Genomic DNA, 22302 nt, shown 5'->3' on the forward strand with positions numbered 1-22302 from the left:
ACTTGGCTTAACAATGGGCGCAGGTACCCAGCACGTCTAAGGGGCTGATTTCATGATTCTAATTGGTTGGTGGTAGCACATGGAGGCAGAAGTGTTGCATGAAGAGGCTCTTTCTGAACTGGGTAATTTTTATTTATGACAGTAGAAGATTCTTGAAATATCTGTTCCATCTATCCTCTCATTGTTCTTGTTCTGCTGTGAATTGGGGAAAAGCTAATGGCAATCGCATGTACATGTGTGTAGGTGTCATTACTTTAATGTTACCTAGCACTGTTGCTGGGTCTTTTAAGTTGCAGCCCACCTGCCGTCATTCACACAGCCTGGTTTAACCTGCTGAGGGGAAGTTTGTCTTCGATTGTAGCCACATCCTGACAAACTGAAGGATGCCGACCATGCCTCACTTGCTTTTGTGCAAGTGACTCCGAGATCTTTAAGCCTGTCCTGTCCAACGCATCTTGATGGGTTCTTTAATTCTGCCCATGGCACACAAGCCACCCCCGAGCCACACCCATTCTCGGGGTTATGTTGGGAGGTGGTGGAGTTTTCCAGTGCACCGTTATTGACCTCTTATTCTTCTAGCCTTGTTTAGTGGAATTGTTGCATATTTTGCATGCCAGATTGCGACCTAGCTTGTCATCCATAGGCAGATGAGAGTGTCACCCTTTCCTTATCCAGGGTAGTGTCTGGTTCTGTAGAGTAAAAAGCTGTTCTTGCTTGTAGGCAGTTTACGTTGCTGCGTGTGCTGCCCTGACTTCGCTGAAGCCATCGGTAGCAGGTAGACTTTTGTTTCTTCACTGGGTGTGTTTGATGGTTAAGGCTTTGTTAAAAAATAAAGGTGAGTTAGTTTTTCTCTCGTGCAGAGTCACAATGGTGATTAAAAAACAGGTGCCTGGCAACTCCACTGACTCATTCTGAGAATAAGACAGCAACAAAAACATGTCATTTGGTTGTTTCTGTTCTTTTAATGAAATGAGGACTAGTCCGTTGGATCCAGTCATGAATCCACCTGTTTTTGTGTTCTAACATGCATGCATAGCTCCAAAAATGAGAGTTGTAATAATTAGATAACTTTCGTGGCTGTTTATTAGTATTCTTTCCAGTACATTTTAAGGGCTGACTCATTCAAAACTATAATCAATTATATCTTCCTGTGAATGTATGGCTGTTGAAGTCAGTGGGGCCAACTGTCCTGCCCGCATTTTTATCAACTAATTCAATAATGCTTTTTTCCATATGCAAAGTGATTAAAACTTGTGCATTGGCACTATATTAGTGATTCTCTGGTGACCTCTTACTCTCCTTTTTCAAAAAATCTTTTTGCAAAGATAGCATCACAGAATTCTAGAGTTGGAGGGAATTTAAAGATCATACCATGTTTCCCCAAAAATAAGACCGGATCCTATATTAATTTTTGCTCCAAAAGACACATTAGGGCTTATGTTCAGGGGAACGTCATCCTAAAAATATCATGCTAGGGCTTATTTTCTGGTTAGGCCTTATTTTGGGGAAAACACGGTAGGACAACGCAGTCCCTGAGACAGTCTGTGAGCAATTGGTTACCCAGTTCCTACCTGAGGACCTGTCAGTGTCGAAAATCACACGCCCTTGTAAAGCTGCCAATTTCATGTTCAGACAGTTCTAATTCTTAGCAAGTTCTTTCTTGCTAAGAAAGCAACAAAACCATTTATTTTACACACATCTTGCTAGGCCAAATCCACCATATTATATTTGTGCCTTTGGTCTTTTTTTTAAGGCCTTAGTATTGGACCTTCAGTTTTTACATCTCTTTTTTAAAATTAATTAATTAATTAATTGATTAATTATTTTTTTTATTAGTTTCAGGTGTACAAAACAATGTAATAGACATTTACACCCCTCACAAAGTGATAACCCCCCACCCCCAATCTACTACCCCTCTGACATTGTATATAGTGTTACAGTTCCACTGATTATTCCCTATGCTCCACATCCTATGACTATATATGTATAGTCATATATACTCATAGGATGTGACTAGGAATATATTTATATATATATATATATATATATATATATATATATATATATATATATATAAAATTACAGTTGACATTCATTATTATTCAACTTCAATCTCTTAAAACTTTCCTGAATTCTGATTATTTCATGTCATCCATACATTTATTAATGGGGCCACATATGTCCTTATCCTGTCATTGGAAGGGTTCATGAAGTTATGCATTTGCCTATCCAGGGGACCCTCTTGGATCACAGCAGGGCTTCATGGGACTTGGTCGTTGGGGTCTCTCCGCCTTGTATTGCCTTGTTCTTTCCTCTGTACGTCCATCCATTCCATACCCTATACCTTCGGCACGTATGTAGCTACAGGGTGTTGTAACTCCCCTCCAGCCCAGCTCTCCATGACAGTCCCTGCTAAGTGCCAAGTCTGCCTGCCTGGATCTCAGGATCACAAGTTCACATTCCCAGAAGGAGATCAGATTGGCCCTGCTGGTCAGGTGCTCCCTGTTGACCCCGACACCCAGAGCCAGGAAACTAGGTCAGGAGAGGGGCAGAGGGGTAAGAGCCAACTGTTCCCAGGGTGGACTCCTTCAGAAGGGCTTGCAGGCAGGGGGAGAACCAAAGGACAGCTCCAGTTTGAACCCTCTCTGTGAATGTCATCTAGTTGTGAATCCACATTGTGACATAATCTCAGTTTTGTAAGAATAGGGCCTAGCTGAAAGTCTTGTTGAAATCCAAAATGGGCAATATCGTTATTGTTCTGACTTACTAGATAATGGAAAAGATCATTTTTAAAGGGGGAAATTTCCCTTTAATCTCTGACTACATATCCTGTGTATGAAAAACACAACTTTCAAATCAAGTCCTACTCAATGTTAATTGAATTTTTAATATAAAAGGGAAATGTTCCTTTTAACTTCTGAATTACTTTCAAAATTGTCACATAAATCTTTTAGAAGCTATAGATCCCATTATATAAGTCTGAACTGTGAAAGCACATCTGTAGATCACCATTTTCATAAACAGCAGTTTATAATGTACACGTGTGATCCATTATCTTTCTTTTTCAGAGCACTGAGACCCTAGCTTCTTCAGCTTTTGAAACCCCTCTCATTCACTGTGGTTCTTCTATGATGAGTGACAGTTCACTTAACCATTCTGCAGTTTCTCCCAGTTCTGTAGGTTTAAAAATTTTATATATGGGCTATACGATATGAATTCATTTAGAACAGCTAGGTACTGCCTTTTGTTTTTTCTTTTTAAAAATAATCCCCTACCTTCTCTTTTGCTTTAGTTCCTCCAACTATTGTTTGTTCTAACCTTTTAGTCTTAAGGTGATTTTCCTTGATAGAGAGTAAAGTAGGAGTTGAGAAGTTCTGCTTTTTATTTTATTATCTGTTAACATTGCACCATCTATTACAGGCAGCAGACCTATTTCATAAATCCCTTGTATTCCAAATGGAAGGAAGAAAACATTTTGGTAGTCTCTAACATTTTTAAAACCACCTTTCCTTCATTCTCAGATGTCTGTGCATCTGTTATTAGTCGCTGTTGAACATTTCCCAACCTTTTCCATGATCTTTGTTTATCTTCTTGTACTTGTTCAGTGAATTCCTGTGCAGCAGCAGTGGTCTCTTTAAAGACACCTCCCTTTTTCCCTTTGTGACAATCAGCATGCTGCTTTGGATGGCTTCCCAAACTTCTGCCCTTCTTGGGTCTTGATGATAACTTGAAATGTGCCCTCCCGAAGTCTAGAATGCATGTCTGGCTTAGCCTGGTTGTTTCCCTCTTTGGCTGTCCAAAGCTTTTTGGTACAATTATATTTTCTATGAGTATTATTACTACTTTGTCATTTTTCTATTGATTAGAATCCAGTACATAGAGACAATTCCTCATCTTGTTTCCTGACTAAATTTGATGCCAAGATGAGTTCACGATGCTTGTAGCTAATTGAGACTTCTACGAGATGTCCGGTACATGTCTGGTAGTTGAAACTCCTCATTGCTGGTGCAGTCTGTCTCTGTGCCAATTTTTAAATCTGTATGGGGAACATACCATTTATTTCTTCTCTCTGACCCAATGATCTATGGGATTTATCATAGGTATTATCATGAAATTCCTGTTATCTTTCGTTGTTCTTCCCTTTCCTGTTAAGCATGATTTGGATTAATGTTTTCAGTACTAATTCCAGCAACTCAGCGTGCCCGACACGATGTTTCTGGGTTAATATCCAAGGCTGGCAGCCAAGGAGATGGAGTGCTTACTGTGTGTGAGGTGCAGTGCAACGCTCTGCACGCCACAAATTTCCGTGTAATACTCCTCAAGGGTACACTTTTCCCTGAATGTCAGGAGTACTTTTTTTTTTAGTGTCTGCCACTTTGAACTCGTAGTACTCCTTGTGGAGCTTGCTGCAATTCAGCAGGAGTTCAGGAAGTGTTGAGCCTTTTTGTTTCTTCCTGTTTTAGACTAGAAACACTGTTGATGTGCTTTCATACTTGTTTATTTTTACATCAGTTCCCACCAAGACACTTAAAGAAAAATATCATTTATGTATGGTAATGGCAGGGCATGATAGGAAAATATGTTAGTGGGTATCAGGATAGGGCTAAGATTATAAAGTCTGGGGAATTTTCGTATGCCTGATATTAAAATAAACATTGTAGTAAACATTCATCGCATGCAAGGCACTTCCCTGAAGTGGTATGTTACTTACACATATTAGAGTAACATACCAGGTAGATACATACTTACCTGTACATTTATGCCTGCTGTGTCCTCAGTGCACAAGTTAGGTACATCTGTAAGGTCTATTGGTTTATTGTCAGTTGCTGTATACCTAAGTATGTAGGTCAAAAGATTAATATTGGTGTGGTAAAAAAAAACACTGTATATTTAAGAGTCTCATGCTCTACCGACTGAGCTAGCCGGGCGAGCCATAACACTGTATATTTAAAACTTTTGTAAGTGACAACGTCAAGGAAGAATGGTCAGGGAGGGTGCTTTGACATCTAAGGAGCATCAAACCAGGCCATGAGGGTAGGAAAGAGTTGTGGTTGGAAAAACTGTGTTGAGGAACAATAGGGCCAACAGAGGAGACATAGAGGGAGAGGTCAGGTCAAGCTTAATTGTTGAGCGAATGAATACGTCCATCAGTGTTAAAGCTTTAGATCTGGGCTGGACTTTATCAATTTCCAAATATTGTCCTGACTCCGGTACTCACTGGCTCACTGACCACGAGCAATTCTCCATATGAGAAGCAAAGTTTCCTCATCTTCATCATTTCAAGAACAATTCTTTATTAAAAAAAAAAAAAATGAATCCTTTTGTAAGATCAGAAACAACCAATTTTTGAAGCAGGTAACCATGTATTACACCATCAGGGTAAGTGGGTATTCATTTGTTATAACTTAGATTTTATAATTCAGATGCATCAGTGTTGCATGAACAAGTGGGTAAAGGAGAGGAAGCTAGAGCTGTGGAAAGCTTTTTGGCTGTTGTGCCAGTTCCTTAGGGTGACAACCCATAGTTATCCCGGAACATACTGGACCCAGGGCTAGGCTGGCAGCTGTTCACCTCTGAGGAGATCTGATCTAGCAAGTAGGGCCTGTTGGGGGAGGTTCCAGGCAGCCTGGTGATTTTGGGGGCAGAGTAGTTGCATTGTGGTTCTAGGTCATCATTCTATGCAGAGCAGAAAAGCTAGCTAGTAATCGGGATACAGGAAACAGTGTTCACCTTCTTGAAGAAGATTGGCCAAGTCCAGATTCATTGTCAGTGCCCAGCTAGCTACATTAGATGGACATTGGGACAGGAGTTGGCTTCCAGCAGAGGACTAAAATGCCTCCACTAAAATTACACACTATAGAAGCCAAGCATAGTCTTGAAGTAGGTAGAATAGTTCCTAGAATCAAATGTAAAGCTTTACAGGAAGGTCAAGGATGATCCAGGCATCTTGACTAATGGACGATTACTTCAGGATGCCACAGATTCAGTCTTCTCTGTGCCCAGCCTTTTCCTATGTCCAGACTGAAAATTGACTGCCATTCGCTTAGAATGGGCCACGTGCCCACCTTTCAGTCAAAAGGGGCGATGAATGGTATCTTGATGGACCGTTCTCTCAAAACTGCCTACAGCTGGGGAAAGGGAGTTCTCCAAAGAAAACCAAGGGACTGTTTTCAGGAGAAGCAGACTCTTAGCTGGAATGAGTAGCAGATGTCCATGCATAGAGCCTGGATCAATATTCTGTGCAAGGAAGGTATGTTGATGTATTGATGCAATTGAAAATGTCATTTCCCCTCTGGTTTTTGCCATCATGGTCTCGAAATTTGAGACATGTTGCTGAATAGTTTCTATTTAATTTCCAGGGTTTTTGAACTATTGGATTTCTTCAATGCCATGTGTGAAAATGTAGTATTTAACTCTTAACCTTTAAAGCACCCAGTTCATTGTGCTCAGAGTGGTGGTTCCTTTCTTTAGTGCCCTCTCTGAATGGCTGCTGTCAGGCTCACAATGGGATATTTGAAATGCCCGATCTGCTCCCACAGTGTAGAACATGGGATTTCAAATCTCTTTTGTACTTCTAGTAACTGCTTCTGTATTTCTAATTAGACATATATAAAGAATATCACTAAAAACAAAATAAAATACAAACATCTGAATTATTCAGCCAAAGATTTTGTTCCAGAAACTTGAGCAAAAATATATATATATATATATATATATATATATATATATATATATACACACATATATATATATATATACACACACACATTAGATGAGGATTTTTGATTTATTATTATTTTCTCCCAGAGAACAATATAAGAACATATTTAACCTTTGGAATGAACTATCGGTAATGCCCACAATTTCCTACTAACTAGCACCTATCTTCAGTCACCCCTAAGTTCTGCATTTGTGCCTTTGAAGTCGCTGGCTAGTTGTCCAGTTAATATTCTTTTAGTAGATTCTATGACTGTTACAAGCATGTTTCCCTGTGTTTCCCCCAAAATAAGACCAGGTCTTATATTAATTTTTGCTCCAAAAGATGCATTAGGGCTCATATTCAGGGGATGTCATCCTGAAAAATCTGCTAGGGCTAATTTTCCAGTTAGGTCTTATTTTAGGGGAAACACAGTAATGACCACATTCTAAGTCAAGAAACATGAGCAATTAATATGGTCTCTTTAATCTCTAATACTGGAAGCCATTGAACAAAAAGGATATATAATTGGATTCTCCTGAATATGTTTAGGAGTTAATATAATAGAAATTCTGATTCCAGTTACAGCCTTACTTATAATTGCGATAAAGTTGAGTCGGCACAAATGTAATGGTTTTATAACCCTATTACCAGGCAACAGAATGATTTTGTATCTTGTTGTCTTCCTCCTACCTACCCACCCCTGCTTTTCTGCTGCATAACCCCTACACAGATGACAATTTGGGGGAAAACATGTGTTTATTTAATATTAATTTATATAACTGTAGAGTAAAATCTATTATTTTACTCTGTAGATTCATTAACTGGTCACAACTTCATTTAAATTGTATCCAAATTTTGAAAAAAATGTTAATAGTTATATTAGTGTTTCTAAGACTTTTGTTTTTCCCATCTCAAGTATTTTGAAGGGGAGATTAATTTTATAATCTCTGAAGAGAATAGAGTGACAGGAACTCTCCGAGTGACAAGAATTGTGCTACATTGCTAACATAATGTCATTTAATCCTCATATTAACTCTATTTTATGCATGAGGGAAGCTGAGGCTCAGAAATATAAAATAATTTGCCAGTGTTATGTAGGAGTGCTATAATCCAAATCTGAATACAGGTCTGACTACAAATCCTATTCCTTTTCCCCCTAGTCTGTGTTTTCTGACTTCAACAATAAAAATAGCTAGAATGTTTGTACATGAGGAGGTAGGCACTGCCCCTACACGCTTTACACATGCATTCTCTCATGTAATCCCCTCCAAAACCTGTGAAAGGAGGGAGGCCGCTCGCGTTAAGTAATGTCTAAGCTAATACCATAGCTCATAACTGATGGTCCTAAATTGTCCCTCTTACTCCATGGCCTGTGCTCCTAGTCCTGACTCTAATGCCTTCTTTGATTACACCCTGTTTTGTTTTGTTTTGTTTTAATTAAAGTTTATTGGGGAGACAGTTGTTACTAAAGTTACATAGATTTCAGGTGCATCATTCTGTAATACATCATCTATATATCATATTGTGTGTTCACCACTGAGAGTCAGTTCTCCTTCCATACCCATATATTTGTTCATTGGTTTGTTTACCCTCTTCTACCACCCCGCTCCCCACTTACCCTCTGGTAACCACTAAACTACACCCTGTGTTCTTGATAGTGTTTGACAATTATGCTATAAAAAGAAAAAGATCCATGATATCTAAAGACAGGGTTGTTTGGTTGTAAAGATAATTCTATAAATGGTTAATCATGTGTTGTACTTAAAACCCTACGTTTCTTTCAAGTCTTGGACTTCTGCTTAGACGAGGATCAGGCAGTGGGTATGTATGTCATCATACAAGGGTCAGACCCACTCCACCTCCAAAAAAATACCATGTATGCGTCCCCTTCTTTTCACCTCTGTCACCACAATCTCACCCAGGCCCCATCATCTTTTACCTGGATTATCACAGTAGCCTCCAAATGACCTGCCAGCCTAAAACTTCTCAGTGGATTCTTATCCCATAAAGAATATAAATTCAAGTCTCATTGGTTCTCGCAGTCTGGCCCTACCTCTTCTTGTTTGATGCTCCCCTCGTTCCTATTACCAGTCCTCATGTTCCTGGAAATGCCAACTTCGGTCTTGCTTCCGGGACTTTGTTCCTGTTCTTCCCAAGTTAGTTTTCACTGTCTCTTATCTTTCCTTATTGAGGTCTCAACTCTGTCTCTTTGGAGAGGCCTTCCCTTACCACTCTGTATAAGGCAGCAACAGCAGTCGTGACAACAGCAACACAATGAGCACAGCTAACATTTATTGAGCTCTTACTATGTGCCAGGCGTTGTTCTCTCCATTTGTTAACCCACCAGGGCCTCGCAACTCCCTCTGAGGTAGGTACTGTGATCAGCTCCATGTAGACGTGGTGAAACGAAAGCACAGAGTTCTATCCGTCACTTGTTTTATTTTCTTCATTACACTTACTATGATCTGTAATTGTCTTGCTCTCTGGAAGACGGGGCCTTATCTTATTTTCTGCTGTTTCTGCAGCTTTTTTAAAAATGGCTGACCCTTCGTAGGCACTTACATTCAACTTACATTGAACATGTATGAGAGAATGAACAAATAATGGGTCTTACTGATTTGATCATGATATTTGTGATGAGAAATGGAAAATTTTGGAAATTATGATTCTGTTGTAATTATATGAAAGGACTAAAAGCCTTTCACTGAAATAACGGTTGAGCATTTTCCTTCCCTGTTACGTTATACTGTGTGTGCATAAGTATGTGATCATGAGTCTAAGCAGAGGAAGAAGGGAGGCTATATGTCAACATACTCAGTAACCCCGTGGTCGCTGGTCATAGATGGGTGCCAGGTACAGTAGTTGCTGGCAACAGATTATAGTCACTACTTAACCTTTTCAAAGACGGCTATTTAGCCATGATCACTGTAGGGACAGAGCCAGGAGTGCAGTTTCCAGGCTCTCAGCCTCACGTGGAAAGGTGCTGGCTCAGGTAGTAAATGGCCATCAACTGTGATTGGATGGCCATCAGCTGTGACTAGCTGGCCGTCAGCTGTAACCAGTGAGCCATTGGCCACTAATATTACTGCTTTGGCTATGCTAGCAGCAAATGGGGGCTAGCAAGAAGATGGTGGCTGAGCTAGCAAGTGTGGATTGCAGTTGGCACGGAGGATTGCAGCTAGCAAGTGAGGTTGGTTGGCAGAGAGAAGTGGACGGCAGGATTATGTGGCTCCTGCTTCCTGTGTCTCCAAGCCAGCTGCCAGCGAGAATATAGTGGTTTGACTCCCCTATCTATGGCTCCGTTGGTGTTCCTTTTTGGCCTCACCGTATCCTGTGTTCTTATGTGTGGAGCAGGAGCTGAGACCCCGCATGACAACCCAGCATGACAATCACAAAGCATCATCTGACTTTGTGACTGAGTCCGGGCTATGGATTATGTCAGGCAGCTGTTGCTGTGAAACGCTTGCCTCTAGTAGGGAAATTTTGTTTTGTTTTTAAACATTCCTGTTTTTCTGAACAAGTGAGCTGTGGACTTTTTTCTTCCTGGTGCCCAGCAGATACTAATTTCACAGGAGTTAGAAACTGAAAGAGAAAGTCAGATTATTAATCTACCTTGCTCATTTTACAAGAGAAGAGAATCATCCCCAGGGAGTAAGTGGTTTGCACAGGGTCACATAAATAATCAGTGGAAGAACCAGAGCTTGCCACACAACCAGTGAGAGGGCTGAATGATCAAACAGTGCTAGGGGGTGATGCACACGTGTTCACTTCACGGTCCTGATTAGATCACTGACCCGTCAGGAGCTGTGTTTTTCTCAGTAAAGAAAATTATTACTGAAAGCTGAAATGGTCACCAGGAGGACGTTGCTTATAGATCCTTATTTAGTACTGCAAAGTAATCTCTTCTTGCAGCACATTCAGTAGCTAAGACCTTTTGCATGACGTAAGTACAAGGAAGAGTCTGAATGGACCCCACTTTCTAGGAAGACTCCACAGGAACTGCTGAGAGATTATGGCCTCTCTCCTTCACTGTGCATTCTGTGAGGGGCAGATACAAGAGCTAGTTCTGTTCTTAGTCGTCCTTAGAAGTCGAGACAGGTGGATTAAGAGCTACTAGTGAATTTAAATGACTTATGTGAACAAGCCCTCTAAATTATTAAACAAACCCCAAGAGTCAGAGCTTCCCTCCTTAAAGGACAGACTGTGTGCAGGACGGAATAGCAACTGTACCATCTTACTTTTATTTTCTTTGGGGCAGAGTGGTGGGGGGATTGTTCCCCCAATTACCATCGCCACCACTACACATCAATATCTCAGTGAAAGCACTGCCCAAGTAGGAACGTGGAGCTCATACTCCTGTGGTCATTATAGCTGTTGAAGGTGTCAATTTGCAGAGGCTATTTAAAGAAGAAAAAAGAAGCATAAAAATAGTTGTATGGTACATATTGAGTGACTGTCACATTGAATGTTGGTAATGTGCTTTTACCTCTAACCTAGAAGAAGTGTAAGATCTAAATTGCTACCAGCCTCCCTCAGCATGTTGGTTCATTCATTCCAATGGAAGAGCCTTATTTCTTCTACACAAAGGGAGTCTGGACTCATATGTTACCCTATGCCCAGACCTAGCCTGCCTTTTTCTACAATGTAAGGTAAAGAGTTCATTGAGATTCTAAAGATAATAGTTACAAACTCTCACATTCCAAATTAGTAAGAATGCAGTGTTTTGCCCAGATGTCTTCATGGAACATTCCTGAGGATCTCTGAGGTTGCTCACAGCTACCTGCTAGGAGTAAACATGGAGTCATGCTTACACAAGGTGGGTCCTGCAACCTCTGGCCTTCAGACATCCCAGGAGTGGACCTCAGGTGCCTGAGGTATCTCTGTGTCACTGTTGGTAAAGGAGCCTGTGTGGCCGAGCTCGCGGGAGCCCTGAAGAGACAGGGCAAGGGTGAGCACCATCATTGTCCGAGTGTCTTACCTCCATTCTTTTGGCACAAGTCTCTCTCCTGGACTACCTCACCTGCTCAGGGCTTCCCACTGCCTGAGCCCCAAGGGTTCTGCTCTATACATCAGCATCACGTGGGCTGTCTTTCCAAGGCGTTTCCATAGCGCCTGGTGAAGAAGGTGTACAGCATCAGCAGTGTTCTGAGCCTAGGACCATCCATCCCCTTTACTAGCCCTACTCTTGAGAACAGGTCATCAGCCCAGACTGTTTCCCTCGTTTTGATGAGATTTTCCTTACAGGTCTCTTTATTATCAGACCTTAATCGGGGCCTACGAGTCTATAAGGATTGTTTTCTTTACTCCTGTTTAAGGGAAGGGAGTGATTCCAATCCCTTTATCCCAGGAGACTTTTTCGCTCCACAGAAATTCTTGAATACAGATTAATATATAAGGGGGAGATGTCATGTCCAGCTCTACTTGGTGACATTTGAGACCCAAGTATAAATGGATATGTCAGGGGAGGAGTGACACATAACTCGTCAGCTAAGAACATCCCTGGGCAAGGCCCTCAGTCCAGTTATATACAGTAACTGGAGCAGATTAGAGAGCTGGTATTCCTGAGGCTGTCTTTCCAGTCGAGGTGCCAGAAACAGTGCACTATGATCTTTGTGCTGTCATTAAGGAAAATTTAATAAAACATTTTTAAGAATTTGTGAGATTGATGTGCCTCTCTCTATTTGATAATCCATGTTGGTCTGGTTGGGCTGCTATAACAAAATTCCATAGACTGGATGGCTTGTGAACAAACAGAAATGTATTTCTCACATTTCTGGAGGCTGGGAAGTCCAAGATCAAAGCCGCAGCAGATCCGGTGTGTAGTGAGGGTCCGTTTCCTGATTCATAGACGGGTGTCTTCTTGCTGTGTCCTCACATGGTGAAAGGGGTGAGGGAGCTCTATGGGGTCCCTTCTACAAGGGCACTAGTCCCATTCATGAGGGTGCAGCCCTCATATCCTAATCACTTCCTAAAAGTGTCACCTTCTAATACCATCACATTGATTGATAGGATTTCAACATGAATTTTGGAGGGGACACAAACAGTTTATAGCCATACACACGTGAAATTTTGATTATATAAAATGAGGGGGAGAAAGCTTGTGTTGTATCTAAAACACAATGTAGTGAAAGATAATTATTAACCACGTGACCATGGGCAAAGTTGCTAATGTGTCTAAAACTGTAAAATGACGATCAGAGTCCTTAGCATGAGGCCACGTGATCTCCAGAGTGATGAGGATAAAATGTGACTCTCACTTGACCTGACTACCTGGAAAGCTTTCCGTGGCTTACTGCCAACAGAGGATGCGATCCAAACTTCTTTACAAGCATGAGAGATTCTCTGAGTTCCAGGCTGTGTGCTTTTTCAGCACCACATCTCAGCGGTCTTGACCTTGTTTTTTGTCTCTGCTCCAGCATTATTGCCCTGTTTGCACTCCCTGCGCACACTGCACTGTTCCCTACCCCCGTGGTCCCTATGCTCCCGTTCCCCACCTTTGTGGAAAGCCGAAATTATGTTCTGGTTTCATATAGCAACAAAACCCCACAGGCAAGCTCTTCTTGTACAATTTGTTACCAGCACTTGGCTGTCTTTAGTCTCCTTATCAGTGGGTGGAGGACCATTTGCTTGCCCTCAAAAAAAAAAAAAAAAAAAAAAAAAAAAACCAGCCAAATAACCACTCCTTTGTCGTTTGGTATATTTATTTGGCAAACATTTACTGAGTACCTGCTGCTTGTTGTACTGGCGTTAGGAAGATGAGTAACACCGCAGCAATAGCCCCAGGGAGTCCCCATTCTGGCAAGGGGAGACTGAGTAACCAGCAGGCAGTCACCAAACCTGCTGGTAAGTGTTTTGCTGGGGTTAGGGGAGGCCCAGAGACGTTTCCCTGTCTTCAGCACCATAGAATACTTCAGAGGAGACTCCATGGCAGCAGGTCTTAGGGGAGGAGATGGCATTGGCTAGCCAAAAAGGAGAAGAAAAATGGGTATTTCCAATAGAGTACTGTTGGTAACCCTTTCTAGAAAATGGGTAAGGAGCTGATGGAATCCAGTCTCATTTTATTCTCACTAGAAGGTAAAATAAGCAGTTTAATTTTCTTTTCTGTTCCTCTAGAACTTATAAGTAGTTTTAAAAGTGTTGTCAACTTTGCAGGATGGTGTTACTCAGTTGAAATTGCCTGAACCTGTTGCATTGTTACAATGATTATAAAATTATTTGAAATGATCTTAAGACATTTAAAATTCGTTTGTGAACATAAAGACTAATTAGTGGAAAGATTAAGATGATCTTAGTGAGTTAGATAATTGTGGTGGTTGCCTGTTTAAACCTTAGTATTGATCTTTTTCTGTCTTCACATGGAAAGGAAAAAAAATAAAAGCGTTAAATATATATACTTAAATTTTTAAATTATATTTTAAATGACCTCTTGTTAATCTCATCTAAAACTAATGTAAATCAGTTTAAAATTTTTTGTTACTTTTGGACATATTGTTATGTAGTGGGAGGAAATTAATTAAACATGTATGGGAGAAAGATGAGCAAAAATTGAAAATTGATATTACTGTTTTTGAAATGGGTTCGTTTTACATGACTATTAAATGCTGCCTTTTAAATTTAGTAGAAATGTTAGATGTGGGGATTTTTCTTTAAAGGAAACAACACAAATAAGGAGAGGCATGTTGCTTATAACGGATTTTCAGATTCTGGAATAGTGATGAAATGTGTTTTTGGTCTGGATAATAAAATGAAACATTTCTTATCAAGTTAGAAGACTGTCTCTCTTAATTTAAGGTTATGAGAAGACTGATGATGTTTCAGAGAAGACTTCACTGGCTGACCAGGAAGAAATACGGACAATATTCATCAACCAGCCCCAGCTGACAAAATTCTGCAATAACCATGTCAGGTAGGAACTGCTAAAGAAAGCTGTGGGACGGGCTATCCCAGCAAAGAGCCCGGCAGGCCTTCTCCCACCCACACTGAAAATGCCTGCGAAGAGCTTTCAGTTAAATCAGTTAATATTTGAGAGCTTACAGGAGGCTGTATGAATCGGCTGTTTCTCCCTCTTCCAGCCAATGAGGAGATGTTAATAAGAACCTGAAAGCAGGAAGAAGCAGAAAGAATCAGCAGCCATACTCTACCAATTCTGTGTATAGCATATGGATAATGAAAGCTGCTCCTGGCCAAATACCTTTGTCTTAAACCTGTTAATAGGACGATAAATTATTGTTTGGGGATAACAAGTTTTTACATTTTAGAAGATATCCTTGCAATTCTTCATGGAGAACTCCTTTCAATACTTAAATAGTCTTTAAATATTGGCTTTTGAGAGTTGTGAAATTTAGCATGGTGTTGAGGAATGGAGGGCTGTGAGAAGTACTTAACTGTTATATTTTCATTCCAACAATCATATAAAAAATATCTCTGTTATAATTCCTATTCTTTTAGTGGCCTCTGGAACCAAGTGAGCGATCCCTGTGTTAGCCCACTGTTTCTTTCTCCAGTGGCAAGATTCCTAGATTTGAGACATGCCTATTTAGAATTAATATTTATAACTTCAAATTTTAGAATAACTTTTCACAGTCTGGGGAATGCGATGTGTGTCCCTTTAATCTCCTTTCTCTATAATTAACAAGAGGAAGATTGGACATTTCCAAGACCTAAATGGTGATGACTGACTGATGGTGGGCATATCTGGTGTGTTTGGTGTGGAGTCCTAGCCAAGTTCACAGAGGGGCTGTGACAAAAAAATTCGAACGGAAACCCAGAGAACTCTCCATTTCTCTGAAGTTATCCCGGGAAGGCATCTCTGTTTAAAGTTTCTGGTCCTGCTCAAATTGCTGATTTTTTTTTTCTTTTATTGCAAGATTTTATTTTTTATTAACGTATTATACACTGTCTTAACTAAAGTTGCTCTTTGTGGGCTACTCTTAGTAATGTTAAAAAGGATGATTGGCCCACGAGAACAAAAGATACGCAGGAACTTAAACTCCTACTGTTTGTTCAGACAGTCCCTTTCACGCTTTTCATTGAGGTCGATGACCACTAGCAATCATCTCCGAAATTGAAACAGGGCAAATGTTCGCCATCTAATTTTTTATATTACGATAGTAGAATTTTGTAAACGTGACAGCTAATTGTGCAGTAATTAAGTTTTATGCTACTTTCATTTTTGTTTTCTAGCACTGCAAAATACAACATAATCACATTCCTTCCAAGATTTCTCTACTCTCAGTTCAGAAGAGCCGCCAATTCATTTTTTCTCTTTATTGCACTGCTTCAGGTAAAGTCATGTCGTAAAACCTTAGTTTAACATCAAATGTTCAACTACTAATAAATTTTTTTAAGCCTATGACCAATCTTCTGCAGCTTCTCTGAACACAGAGAAATAAGCTGGTTTGGGTGGATACTTCTGGCTCCTGCTACAAGCAATGTTTGAATTCGACTACCTCTCTCCGCCTTTTGATTCATTTTTATCAGCTTATTCTGTAAATTTCATATGGCAAGGACAGTATTCATTTGAGTGCGAAAGGGGGATGGGACTTTTTCTTAAAATATCAACTTATTTTTGTAACAGTAAAACTGTCAATTCTGAACCTTGCAATACAAGAATTACCACGTTAAGTCTTGTTTCTCATTGTATTTGAGTTAATGGTAGTTAGAAAAAAAAGTTTCATATTAAAAAATAGCATGTATTCATTGTAAAAAGAATTAAAACAGACAGCAAAGCATAAAGAAAACAATTTTAAACTCATTATTCCACCACCCAGAGGCAACTATTCTCTTAAAATTTGGGTGTATATTCTTCTGCTCTTTTTTATTTTTCTCCCAAGCATTGTTTATTGATTTAATTTACAAAAAGGGGACCATAGAGTACATATGTTTTATAACCTGCTTTATCCATATAATAATGTGTGGATATTTTCCCATGTGATTCATTGTGTATCTAACATAGCATTTCTAATGGTTGTATGATATTTTAGTGTATATACTGTAATCTTTTAAACCAGTCCCCCTTTGTAGGTGTTAGTCTTACACACAACTGTCACCCCCAAAAGTTAATTAACATGCTTTTCCAGATATTTATTAGATATGGACAAATTACTTCACCCAGTGTTAATCTACTGAGATAGAAAAATCAAGGAGGCATATTTTAAGGGACACTAAGACTTTGTTGTTTTTAAATGTATTATACACTTGCTAGTTCTAACTGATTTCTCTTTTTTTTCCCCCTTCAAATAGCAAATACCTGATGTATCACCAACAGGTCGCTATACAACACTGGTTCCTCTCTTATTTATTTTAGCTGTAGCAGCTATCAAAGAGATAATAGAAGATATTGTAAGTAACTTTTTTCATAAATAAATGTGACTGTTATTTTTATATACATATTTTTCAATATTAGTTTCATCTTTAAGTTGTTTAGTTCTTGGCACAGGCTATTTAAAATGTCCAGTTAACTTTAAAAGTGTATAGCAGAGGTGCTTCCACCTCCGGAGTTAATTCCTATTCATTTCTATAGCATTAATATTAAAGAATTTTTCTTACAGTGTGCTATTATGTTTGTAGCTTATTAATGAAAGAAATTAATAGGAATGTAAGAATTGGTTTAGAGAGAAAACTATATTTGAACATTATTTTCAATTGTACTCAATTTTCAATTTGAGCATTATTTCAAGGTAAACACAATAACCTCCAAATTATTTAAATGTAAAGGTGTTTTTTGTATTTTTAAATCTATATACCATAGCTTTCTACCTAATTAAATACCTTTGATTGCTTTTCATCTTATTTTAGTAATTCTAAGTTTCCTTTTCTTTTATCTTAGGTAAGGAAAGTAACAGCAAGTTTGCTATTTTTATTTTTCCGTAGTAGTAGAGAAAAGGGGAAGTCAATTTCCCCTTCATAAAACACATTACTCAAAATAAGTTCAGGCTTTTGTTTTTCCTCTATTTTAACTGTCATTTTAACTACCTTAGTTGAGGAAGCCAATATTCTTTTCTATGTCCCTTAAATACTTTGCCTGTCTGACATGACCTTCTGTCAAGCCTTAGGCAAGTCAGATGATAAGGCGAGGAAAGGCTGAGACGTTCTTTAGAAAGGTTTAATTTAAAGTTGCACAAACATTAATATTATTTCTGTGGAGAATTGAATTGGGATCTCACTCAGAACACATGAGCCACAGCATCACTGGACCCATTAGACACGGGTCAGCTGACCATTTCGATCAGCCCTCTCACAAACATCCAAGTCTGAGAGCACATACAGAGGTTGGGGCGGGTGTGTGTGTGTGTAAAACATCATGATCTTCTTGATTGGAAATGACACACTTGACAGCGACCACTAGCTGAACGTTTCAGTGACTCTCTTCTCACCTGTGTATTGTTCCACACAGACTTATTATCATCCTTTAAATTGTGGTCAGATTTGGCAGTCCATAAAGATTGGTCTTTATTACAATTTTGTCTTTCTTTGCCTTTTGTATTCTCTTATCTTTCTTAATTTAACCTAATTTTCACTGAGCAGCGGTTGTTGTACTATTGTTTTGCAAATGTTTTTCTCATTTAATTCCTTCAATAACTTTGAAAGTTGGATATTAACCCCATTTTAAAGGTAAGGAAGCTGAGTCTTAGAGAGGTCATCCAACTTACCCAGAAATGGATGGAATTTCTATCCTATCTTGTGCTCTTCCTTTGTATTATTGTGGTGAGTCACCAATAGTAATATTAATTAATAATAGTTATTGAACTTCTGGGTTCCATGTACTTACTCTATGTCCTTTATACTTATTAAATCTTATAACCGTCCTTTAAAGGGTAAATGATATTATCCCCATTTTACAGATGAGGGAGAGGAGGCACAGAGGAGAAAGGTAACTTGCCCAATGTCACAGAGCTATTTAAGTGGGGCTGTCAGAATTCCAACAAGGCAGTTTGGCTCCAGAGCCCTGCCATATAATCATTGGTCTAAATTGCCTGTCCTTTTTTTTTTTTCTCTTTTCCCTAGCAGATCTGTAAGCTCTCTAACTATGGTTTCTAGTACCCCTCTCTGAAAATACATGGTAAATAAAATGGTATTCAAGAATTTTATTTTTTTTTAAGCGCAGGTCTTATTGGCATGATGAAATAATTGGGTATTATTAGAAAGCAGCTAATTAGGCATGAAGGATGTAATAGTATTGTGGGGAAATAATAGTATTGTTTAAAGTCATTTTTTCAATAAAGTCAGTGTTAAAATATGGACTAAAAATGCTCTGTAACACTGGTATAATAAGAAGTTTATATCAACTCATAAGGTGGTAGAAAGTTTGAAATATAACTCTCGAGAATGGAAATAAAAAATCAAATGATAGTTTAGAAAGTTGGAAAAAGAGTATCAGTAATTATAATAAATACATATATTCAGTCACTCATTCAACAGAAATATATGAAGCAGTATTTAGGTGGCAGGCATGCATTAGGAAATGTATTCGGGTGTGTGAAACTTTTGCTGCAGGTAGTCACCCTGTCCCAAATGTCAGTGGCTTGAACATGAGTTTATTTTTCGGGTCTCAAACATACAGCAGGTTGTTTTTGGGAGAGAGGGCAGGAAGCACCATTGTTCATATAATCGCTCGGATGCAGCTGAATCAAGGCTCTGCTATGTTGGGAATGCTGGTGGTGGTCACTGGAGTAGAGGAAGAGAGAGGAAGGAGATCTCATTTCTTCCATGTTTTGGCCCAGAAGTGGTGCACATCACATCTGCTTACAGCCCAATATTAGAACTAATGACATGACAAGAGGTGGCATAACCTCAGTATCCATTGAAGTAGAAGAGAACTGGATATTGATGAAGACTAGTGATGTCTACCATTCTCACATCAGTGAATAAAACGGAGGTGGTATTCTACTGAACCTTCCTTTATATTCCGTTAAACAACATTGGAAACAATTTTAGAATAAAGCATAGTACTAACTGTCTCCAGGTGAGATGCCTAAGACTCACCCACCCCAGTGCCTTTTAACTCTTGATGCTTTGGACAGCTTAACATAATATGATTTCCTGTTTTTATGTGTGACAAATGAGACATATACTTAACTTGAAATGCTTTAAAATTGATGGAGAACTCTTAGTTTAAAAATTAAAAAGGTGTATCGTGTCAAATGTCAATTCTTAGGATGAGGGTCAAGATTGTTTGTTAATATTCACCACTAATAAAAATATACCTTCTTTGCTATCAACTTAAACACTGATAAACTTCTTCATTATAAAACGAATCTTTTAAAGTCTACAATGTTCAGAGATCAAATACTGAGTATATGCTAGTGAGTAAAAGTAGCCATGGTGGAGTTTGCAGTCCAATGAAGGAGACAGATATGAATCAAGTAACCACACCAGCTCTTATGAAAATTAAGTGATGCACATGAAGTCCTTAGAACAATGTCAAGTATATATAGTAAGTGCTGAAGAAATGTTAACTGTATTGTCATGATCCAAATATCATTTTGACTAAAATACAGGAAAATGGATTGTAAAGAAAACAGGATTTAGGTAGACTTGTTAGACTATTCTAGTAGCTGGTATGAGAAAAATGAAGATATCTTAGACTAAGTGGTATGGTAGAGATGAAGAAATATAGGAAAATGAATTCAATGTATATTTAGGAATAAAATTAACAAGACTTACCACCATTTGACATGCTACGTACCCTACTTATTTTGTTTGTATTCTGTCTCCAACCACTAGAATGTAAGCTTCATGAGAGCAAGAGTTTTTGTCTCTCGTTCATTGCTGTATCCTCAACTATAGTAACAGGGCCTGGCACTTATTAAATGTTTAGTAAACATTTGTGAAGGAAGAAATGGATTGGATGGGAGGGAGAGGGAGAAGGTACAAGGATGCCCTTCAAGTTCATGGTTCTTGTATGAATGGATGGCATGTGGTTCTGTGTCTGGGACAAGGACCACGTGTTGGGGGTTAACGTCTTAGATTGTCCTTTGGACATAGTTTGAGATGCCTTTGAGACTTTTAGAAGGAGATGCCAGGGAAGCAACTGGATATAACTGACTTGAGTTCAGATGAGAGTATTGGCTGGTACATATTTATATGTTGGTTATCATTGAAATGTCAGATATGAGTGAGCTAAGAGAGTATAGAAGGAGAAGCAAAGAGGGCAAGAGAGTAAGCTTTGAGGAATTCTATCATGAATTACAAGGGAGGAGACAAAGAAGGGGCCAGGGTGCAGGTGGCACAATTGGGCAGTTATGCAATAAGAAATGGCTAACGCAGGGAGAGTTCCCAGGAGGAGGATTGGTTAATATTGCATAGTTAAGTATCCTAAAGTTCATGGAACTATTTATACAGTACCGTTGGTTGGCACCCTGTCAATCAAATATTGGAGATATTAAATAATTCACTAGCTCTCGGTGGTATTAAATGAATTCTGATTATAGGACAGTAGAGGCATTTGTACTCAGAGAATAAATATATTAATTTTTCTGAACTATTACTTTTAGAAGGAATAATGATCTCTTTAGGATACAACAATGCTTTCTTTTTGTATTCATAAGATTAGAATTTGCCTGTCTGGGTGGGTCCTTATGCATATTCAACACAATTGTGTTTTGACAAGTAACCTAATTTATTCTATGGTGGGAAGGTTGAGGTAAGAGATGCTTCTGTACCTCGAAGCATAAGGAATTCTCTGTAGGTGGAAAGTAATGTTCAGGATCTCCTTGGGTTGCACTAAGATTAAATTTCCTGTTGAGGTGTAATGTTTCATTAATTAGCTTTTATTTGTCTCCTTCAGTTGGAAGTCTAACTATTATATATTACCAATGTGCATTGTTTCGGAAATATTTATACCTACTTTGAATATCTGATTTTACCTTGAATCATTATCTTGGACTAAAATTTACTTTGAGTTACTTTTAATTTTCTGAAGATCTTTATTAACAAATGAAAATGAATGTGTATTTTAGAGTTTTATCAATTATAAAATAAGCTCTACTCATGCTACAAATTGGACAGAACTTTAAAAAATCAGTGAAAAATATTTGCTGGCAAATTATGTGCTTACTTTTGGAAGCAATAATTTGCCTGTTAAACGTCTACATTATTATACTTTTATTAGTGAGACTTATTCTGAGAAAGAATTGTAGTGTGTTCTGCATATGGATGTGGCAAGAAATGTGTTCCACAAGCCTACCACAGAGGCATTTTAAACGCTCTCTTTGCATTTTGTGCAGTTCAGTGGCTGATAGTTTGAGTGCAGTGAGTTCATTCACACTGCCAGCTATTGTGCCTCTCTTCCTGAGTGTTGCTGGATCTTGGAAGCGTCCTAATTCACAACTCCAGGCTTTTCTGTTGGAAATTGTTTTCATATGTGCACTGTGGTTCTGAAAACCACGTGACTTCTCGGTGGAAAACTTAGGAACTCATTTGTTTTCCATTTGTTCCAACCCACCTTAATGTCAAGTATGTGCAGCTAAACCTGACCTTGGATTTTAGATGATAAAATCATTGAGCACAGAGTTAGTTACACTCAACACTTCTCCAATGCCAAAGGAGGCTGACGTGTTACACTTGATGCTGTAAGTTTAGATGGAAGCCTTGGAAAACCA

General features: G+C 38.9%; 1 protein-coding gene across 7 annotated transcripts in view; it reads left to right on the forward strand.

Annotated features, from left to right (window-relative positions):
- The window catches only part of ATP8A1 (ATPase phospholipid transporting 8A1), a 214387-nt gene that overhangs the window by 13857 nt on the left and 178228 nt on the right, over positions 1-22302 (forward strand). For 3 of the 7 annotated variants that reach the window (XM_033105820.1, XM_033105823.1, XM_033105821.1), the window contains exons 1-4: positions 13411-13543; positions 14492-14606; positions 15884-15983; positions 16943-17041. In XM_033105820.1, coding sequence (XP_032961711.1) covers positions 13456-13543; positions 14492-14606; positions 15884-15983; positions 16943-17041 — 402 coding nt within the window. In that variant the 5' untranslated portion in view covers positions 13411-13455. Of the gene's footprint in view, positions 1-13410; positions 13544-14491; positions 14607-15883; positions 15984-16942; positions 17042-22302 lie in introns of those variants that run through there. The other 4 variants (XM_033105824.1, XM_033105825.1, XM_033105822.1 and 1 more) reach the window with 2 other exon arrangements.

This window comes from Rhinolophus ferrumequinum, chromosome 5 (assembly GCF_004115265.2).
Source record: "Rhinolophus ferrumequinum isolate MPI-CBG mRhiFer1 chromosome 5, mRhiFer1_v1.p, whole genome shotgun sequence".
Taxonomy (NCBI): Eukaryota; Metazoa; Chordata; class Mammalia; order Chiroptera; family Rhinolophidae; genus Rhinolophus; species Rhinolophus ferrumequinum.